This window comes from Drosophila montana, unplaced genomic scaffold (assembly GCF_035044405.1).
Source record: "Drosophila montana isolate Dmon_TW-CO22-7 unplaced genomic scaffold, ASM3504440v1 contig_1624_1, whole genome shotgun sequence".
Lineage (NCBI taxonomy): Eukaryota > Metazoa > Arthropoda > Insecta > Diptera > Drosophilidae > Drosophila > Drosophila montana.
Window position 1 is genome coordinate 3,251,511 of NW_026996559.1, and position 8,667 is coordinate 3,260,177.

The 8,667-nt window shown below is 38.2% G+C and overlaps 1 protein-coding gene across 1 annotated transcript; it reads left to right on the forward strand.

Moving 5' to 3' along the window:
- Positions 1–6,156: 6,156 nt before the first annotated feature.
- On the forward strand, positions 6,157–7,553 carry Him (Holes in muscle). The gene is made up of 3 exons (XM_064699808.1): positions 6,157–6,190; positions 6,807–7,126; positions 7,197–7,553. The coding sequence occupies exons 1-3, from the start codon at positions 6,157–6,159 to the stop codon at positions 7,488–7,490; spliced, it is 648 nt and encodes a 215-aa protein (XP_064555878.1). The 3' UTR covers positions 7,491–7,553.
- The last annotated feature ends 1,114 nt before the right edge of the window (positions 7,554–8,667 follow it).

An 8,667-nucleotide genomic window follows, 5' to 3' on the forward strand; every position in this document is an offset into this window, starting at 1 on the left:
TATAGGTCTGGCAACATTTTCAAATTGACTTTAGTTCCAAGCATTTGTCAGGCTCGGCTCGACTCATCAGTTCAGCTAATAATCTATTGCATGCTCCTCTGCCTCGTTAGGTAATCCGCCTGCGGTCTTGGCACGATGTTATCTAATAAAGACGCGTGTGCCGCAGCTGGTTGCTGCCACAGTCGATATCTTTGCCATTGACAGTTGCAACTGTGCTACAGTTGCAAATTCTGTGCGCAATCGAGCGAAGCGCGTCAAACAGTTGAAATTTCAGCAGGCCAAGCAACTCGTCGCAGTCGACGCCGACTACGCTGGTACTCTGTTGATGTTTGTTTTTCCTTTTGTTGTTGATGCTGTTTTTGTTGCTGCTGCTGCTGTTGTTGTTGATCTTTCGACGCTGGCAAATGGCTTTTTGAGATTGTGGCAGAGTAAAGTTTCCCACGGTCACCAATGTTGCACGCGAGCGGCGGTTGTTGCGGCGACACTCTTGGGGCAGTTCCTCTTGGAACTTGGTGGCAACAACTGCTTTTAAATGCTTTTCCTCCCCATGGCATAACACTGTCTGGCTTTGTTTGCCGTGCGGAAAGTGGGTGGCCAGCAACGGGAGCGAGCAGAGGGGCGTCTGCTCACATGTGTTCTACTCAGAGATTTCTCGCTATCTATGTATGTGGCCTCGTTTTTATTATCTTGTTGCCGTTTACTCGTGCCCACAAAATTTTGTTTTAAGCGGACCATGAACTTGAGATATCTGTTAAAGATGCAACATATGAACCCAAATGACACAGCTCGGGGTGTCGAATTGGCTCGAATCTGTCAACAATATATATACAATATATCTATATCTATATCTATATCTATATCTATATCTATATCTATATCTATATCTATATCTATATCTATATCTATATCTATATCTTTATCTTTATCTATATCTATATCTATATCTATATCTATATCTATATCTATATCTATATCTATATCTATATCTATATCTATATCTATATCTATATCTATATCTATATCTATATCTATATCTATATCTATATCTATATCTATATCTATATCTATATCTATATCTATATCTATATCTATATCTATATCTATATCTATATCTATATCTATATCTATATCTATACCTATATCTATATCTATATCTACATCTATATCTACAGCTTAAAACAACATTGCAAAGAACAGATTTGATCCAAGCTCGATGATCTGAAACTTAAATAGCTACATCTATAGATATAGATATAGATATAGATATAGATTTAGATATAGATATAGATTTAGATATAGATATAGATATAGGTATATATAGGTATAGATATAGATATAGATATTGATATAGATATAGATATAGATATAGATATAGATATAGATATAGATATAGATATAGATATAGATTTAGATATAGATTTAGATATAGATATAGATATAGATATAGATATAGATATAGATATAGATATAGATATAGATATAGATATAGATATAGATATAGATATAGATATAGATGTAGCCATTTAAGCTTCAGATCATCGAGCTTGGATCAAACCTGTTCTTTGCAATGTTGTTTTGAGCTGTTAATCCAAGCAATTTGAGGCTTTAAAACTTGCTTGGGTAAAGTTTGTAGAATCTTTGCACCAAGTTGTGGCATTGTATTTCACCCTACACGCGGCTCATTAACACCGCTGCTGACAGCTTGGCAGATGCTCGGGGGCCCCGAGATCCGAGATCCCATACCGAACTTTGGCAAATTGCTGCGGGAGACCGTGAGAAATTGTGCGTTGTGTGGAGTTGTATTGAAGATGTATATTTTTATGTATGTATAAAGTTGTCAGGTCGCCAATCTGTACAACAGCCGGTGGCCGTGGCCGTGGCCCCCAGCGAGTGACGACTTCCTTCATCCAGCCTTTGAATATGGGCCAACGCGTTGGGCGCCGCTCAGACGCCTCAGAGACAGCGATTGTCCGGCCGTTTTGAGTAATTAGTGGGTCAGCTGAGGCTGTGCCTGAGCACCAGGCCAATTATACTGCCATCGTAATGTGTGGAATGTACATAGCTTATATTTTTATTTGTTTACCACATAGAACAAAAAACGAAAAAACAAAGAGAAGCCAAAAATAAGTTTCAGACGCCCATTTAAGCGGAAGTACTGAAATAGAACTAAAGTAATACACAAATTATGAAAAGCCGAACAAGCAGAAGGCCCAATGCATATCGATTAGCTCCAGAGACCCGGAACGAAATCCACTCCAGGGCTTACCAAAACCCGAGCAGACAGTGCATATTTTTATTACCCACTCAGCACTTGTTTGGTTTTCTAATGAAAAAGGGAGAGATTCTCCCCGCTCTCAGAGCAGAGCTGAGCAGAGCCTGTGCTCGCTGCTCAATTGTGGGAAATGTTTGCTCGGACAAACACACACAGCTAATTGTCACTTAGGGCTGTCGCACCACCAAAATCCAGAAACCACCGACAATTTCAAGGGGCCCAACTTGAAAATGCGACGCTTGAAATGCACGAGTGAAATATTTAAATTACATTTGTAACAGACATTTTAACCGACTGCATCAGCGGCTAATACTCGTGTACAATGTACCACCAAATGAAATCCAAGTGCAGGCACACTTAACAGCTAAAACACTCACTCACACTCGAACACCCATTCACATAGGCACAGAAGAAAACACAATCTCATAGACAGACGGGCGCACACGCGCATTGAAAATTGACCCAACTACGTTGCAGCTTGGCTCCGTTAACAACACTGACTCAAAGCAAACCAAAAAATACTTGAATTGAAAATATATAAAAAGTTTTTAGATATACTTGTAAAAATTACCATAATTTTATCCTCATCGCACATCTGAAAATAATATTCTTCTCTATATAAAACTGTTTCTCCTGACTGACTGATTGGTGATCAACTCACAGCCCGAACCGTAAGAGCTAGGAAATTTTCTCTTATCTGATGGTGGTGCACTCTGAGACGTGGATTGCTAAATTCCACCCGCAAGTGTGGAAAAATCGAGAAAAATTATGCATGAAACTTTTTTGTTTGCTTTCCGACCTGTCTCATTTTTAACGATTTTTTTTCAAATTCACGTTTCGCAAAATCCATTCCTCCTTGGTAGAAATGGTGAGTGATGTTTTGGAATTAAATTAATTTCCAAAGCTCTATATGAAAATTCAATTTGGATGTGTTTCACATTTTTTGATATAAAATGCGATTCAACGATATTTTGGGTGAAGTTTTAAGTTTCGACCGATCGGCTTCAGACTTATTTTTAAACCCGCATAAGAATTAAATTAATACGTGTTTCAGCGATTTCCAAAATTCTTCTCTCAACTGTACTAAATGACCGGAACACGGTTGTAAGAAAGATAATTTTTTACTTCTTGATCGGCATTAAAAAGATTTTTGTGAAAACTTATCTAATGAGAGCTTCACATTTTTCCTAACATTTACCCTTCTTGGATGATTAACGCGGGTCAAAGGTTGAGTGGGCGATGTTTCAGGTGTAAGCTCATTAGCAAAGATTCATAAGAAAATTCATTGGAGGCGTGTTTCTTTTTGTAAAATATAGGTCTCTTCGATGGCAAATGGGGTTAAAGATTAAGGGAAAGGTCAATGTTTCGTCCGATCAAAGCACTATATAAAAATTAAACGAATGCGTGTTTCATCGATTTTGGAAATTATACCCGCGACTAAGCCAATATAGCGAATATTTGGTGTTTACGCCCTTGATTCCAACTTTTGGTTCTTAATTCGATTTTAAAATATCTCTGAAAAATATAACTTAAGACGTGGAGTTCAAGATAGATTTAAATTTTCTACGGGTGGGAAAAAAATTTGAAGTATAAAACTTGCCAAGGCAAGGCCATAGAGTACCAGCAATATGTTTGTATGTATGTATATGTGTATGTATGTATTTACGCATATGTGCACCTGTATGTCTATGTATGTATTTATCTGTGTATGTATGTGTGTATGTATGTATGTATGTATGTATGTATGTATGCATGAATGTATGTATGTATGTATGCTTGTCTGTATATATGCATGCATGTATGTAAGTATGTTTGTATATACATATGTATTTGTGTATGTATGTGCGTGTATATATTTGTATGTACGTATGTTTTATTTAAGTACATATGCATGCATGCATGTATTGATGTATGTGTGTATGTCTATTCATATGTGCATGTATGCATTGATGTCTGCGCGTGTGTATGTAGCCTGTATGTAAATATGTATGTGCGCATTATGTATATGTGTGTATGTTGGGACGTGTTTTTATATAAACGTGTTATGTATGTGTGCGTGTATGTGTGTATAATTATGTTTGTATGCATGTATGTGTGTTGGGAATTTACGTTAGTTTGCATGCATATATGCATTTGTTTATGCTTATATGCAAATAAAAAATAAACAAATTTTTAACTAATTCCTTACTACTCGATTCTCAAAAATTCAACTAAGGCTCATGGGCTTCACTGCAGTGGAGGAGGCAGATTCAACTATGGAGGAGGCAGTGGCTATGGCATTTTTTTTTATTTTATATATATTTATTTTTTTTTTACGTTATTATTTTTTAAAGCCTAAGATGTACGTATAAATTTTAGATAAAATATATCTATAAATATTTATAATTTAAAGGATGAAATGAAGTGCGACTTTTTACCAGGGCTGCAAACTCAAGATATTTACCCGGTGCACAGCTCGTGAAACTCGTTTCGATTAAAACCTTGGTTAGCCAAATGATTTCAAATATGATTTGATATAAAAATTATATTATTAATAAACTGAAAATATTTGATGCCGTATATGATTTCAACTTCAAGATGCGGGCTAAATTTGATCGACAGCCAATTAAAAACGGAAATGTTATTGTTGGGATCAATAAGAAAATAAGTTAGGGTTTCGGGCTCGAACCGGCCTAAAACCGATTTGTAGCCTTGCTTTTTGCACAAACTCATTGAACTCTTATATGTGACCATCATCTGAATTGACATTGAGCTCCACTGTGCCGTATACGGCCTTTAATCTCAAGTAGGACTGCGAGTAGCTAATGCTGATTTAAGCACAATTATGGCAAAATAGAGCGTGTATCGTAATTCGCTCATTAAGCTTTATTAAATTTGCCCCTTCGAAGGGGCTCTATGTTATGATTTACGTGGATGGAGAAGCGCCTTAGAGGAACCGCCTTCTGGCTGGCGGCCTTCTTATCTGTTGTATTCCCAAGCACCTAAAAATAGACACAAATTGTAACGCACTTGAAGTGCACTTTGAAACATCTTGACGCTCAAATAAAAGAACAACAAAAATACAAACAAAACGAAGAAAATATACGGCACGACAGGCATGTGATAATATGTGTATATAAAAGACGCCAAGCGGCGACCCGACTGGACTAGTAAAAGGATCGGGAACGGGCACGGGTGCGGGTACGGGTACGGGTACGGGAACAGGAACGCGCATATGAGCTGGCAAATGCAATGCGACTGGCAATGGAACATTCATGTGAATGCGGAGTTCAAGTGCATGGCATGACACAGACACGCAGCCAGAGGAAGGTTCTGTCTTTGTCTATTTCTATCTTTCCCGCTTGCGCTCGCTCTTTTTGTGGCAGTGTGTGAGTGCGCCTGTCGCAAAGTGTTTTTTCCCAGGCGCTATTTATAAATTTGTATAAATACATATTTTGTATGATATACTTATTATAAAAACTGTTTTCAATAAGTATAAATAAAATGACAAAAATTAATAAATAGATTTTGAAAATGTTTTCATCAATATAAAGAAGTAAGCTATAAGAGTTTATAATAATTTTTAAATCAAATTAATCGCGGTTACGTTGAACCGACTGTGCAATACTCTGTTCTGTAGTCAACGTTTGCTGACAAGCTAGGCAACGATGTAGGCACTTACTTGGTACGAAATTGCACGAGAATGTATTCCAAGGATGAAGCCCTAAGCTCTGACACAGATATATCCAAATATATCCAATATATATAAAAAATAAAAAACTTAGAATTATTTACTTTTAATATTGATTAATTTATTGTTATTTAAAAACTTGTGTATTCAGCTCAATCCATATATTTAAAGGACTTTATTCTCCAAATGCAAAATTGTATTTGAAATCAAAATAATGTACACATTCGAGCGTTTTAGGGCAGATGCAAGTAAGTAGATACAAGACAGCAAGATAGATTTTATCTACATTTATGAAAGCCCAACTTAAGCGCAAAGTCAGTGTACTTTTTCGTTGATAAGTGCATTCCAGAAAAGGCGGGCTCAGCAGCGCAAGTCGACACTTGGAATGGGCGCCAAACATGCGGACATGCGGCCGGGAACAAGGAACGGGGCTGAGGGCGTGGCTGCATGCGCTGACAATGCCATGAAAGTGTTGTGTGCGCCTCACTGTGCATGCGTATGCGTGTGTGTGCGTGTGTATGCAGTGTGCTATTATTAGCTATCTCGGGCTCGCCACATGTGTTGTTGCTAAAGGCATTGTAATGAGAAGAAAATAGTACTCCACTTGAGCAATGGCTCATATGGCAAGTTGAAGTTTGGCGCGCAATGTGCCACACGCACACACACATGCGCCCTGAGTGAGTTATGGTTTATTTTTATTTGTAATTCTTTTTTTGGTATGCATTTTCCAAAAAACCAGCAACCGTTCTCACACCCGCTGTCGCTCTTATTCAGATATTCATTCTCTGCCGCTCTCTCGGGGAGCAGCAGGAGCAGCAGTCGCAGCTCATATAAGACGCTGAATATGGCAACAATTTTGGACAGTCTGTGCCAGCAGCTCGGCGCGCGAGTACAACAAACCAAAGATACCAGCAATTGATACCATGGGTGTCATTTACAAAATACTAAAACAGCAACGCCAGCAGCAACAGCAGCAGCAGCAGCGGCACCAGCAGATCATCAAAGTGGAGCTGAACACGGCGACCAAGTGCAAGGTGCAAGCAACCATCAAGCAGCGCCAACTGCAGCGGCTGGAGGAGCAGCGCCAGGAGCAGCGGGTGCAGCAGGAGCACGATGATACACTTGCCGAGCAGCAGCTGCAGCAGCTCTGCCGTTTTCTCGCCGAGAATGCGGCACGCAAAAAGGTACGACTGCGTCTGCTCTATAAGCCAGAGGGAGCCATTAGCTAATCGAAAATTCCTTTGTTACCTTCAGCGTCAGCGTCTCAAGCTGCAGTATGAATACAATCAGGGCGCGTATGCGGAGCAGCCTGCAACGCACTCGCCGGCAACCACTCACGACATGGATCTGCTCATGGAGCAGCTGAGCACGTGCAGCGAAGACGCGGAGAAAGCAACGGCAACGGCGACGGCGAAGGTACCGTCGGATGAGCCACGGGTTAGCATCTTGTTGAAGATCCGCCATCAGATCTTTGAGCGCAAGCGACAGCGGCAGCGCCAACTGGCGGAGCTGGTGAAGCAGCGTTTGGTGGTTTGGCGACCATGGTAATCGGCCAACTAAAGACTGCCCGCTGTTATTTGTAGGCAATGTTCACTGTATATTCCTTTGCCGTGTGATGTTCACGTTGCTCTTCCATTTTCTAACCACAAATTACTCTTATTAATTTTTTTTTTTAATTTGTTTGCTTAGTTAATAAATTTTTTTACTGGAAAACAAAAAAACGATTGAGCTGTTTATGAATATTGCATATATGAAAAGTCGATGCGAATAAAAGAGAAGTATTTTTGGAGAATTCAATTAATTTATTGATCCTTTGCTTTGACGGCATCGGGTTTGTAAAATTTTCGTTTGACATTTATATGGAATTTGAAATGTAATATTTGCGTATTTAAGTTTATTTTTTTTTGCATTTTCTTGAATTTTTTATGTAGTATTTTATATTGAACATTGACACCAATTTAAACTGTTTAATTCACATGTAAATGGTTTATATGGTTGATAAATGTATATGAACTGTGTATTAGGCCTTAGGACGCAGCTCTCGCTGTCGCCTTCGGTATTTCTTTTGTGTATGTAGTTATTTAAATCTTTATTTAATATGCCATATTTGGAATTTGCTTTCCATACGTAATTATGCGTTTGCTGTTAAATGGCTGCATTCGTATTTTAAGTATTCACTTCGGTGCCTGCCTTGCATTGGATTTTAATATGTTTAAACTCATTTTGAGCCGCAACTTACACATTTATATAGATATATATATATATAGATATTTTTAATTATTTTTAAATGTATATGTGTATAGTAATATATCTTGTTTCGTTTTTTTATTTGAGCTGCGCTCGCCAAAAAAAAAAATTCGAATGCAAAGTTTGCATTTAATTCTTTGCATTGATATCTCATCTATGCTGCTTCCTAGTCGGAATTTTATCTGACTTCCCAATAAATACTGTTGTTAAGCATATTGAAGATACATATATATATATATGGTTTCTTGTATAGTAGGTTCTGTTTTAGTTACTTGTACGTAGACAAAATTTTGCACAGTTATATTCTAGGTACACACATTTATCTTGAAGTTTTCTACGAGTGCTGCAAGTGTTGGGGATTTATAGCGTACATACATATACCTTCATTAGTAAACTAATTAAAATTGTTGGTAAGTCAAGTCTTACTAGAGATGGTCTAGAACAGGATAGCTATAAAGGATTCTCGTCGCGAGTCGCC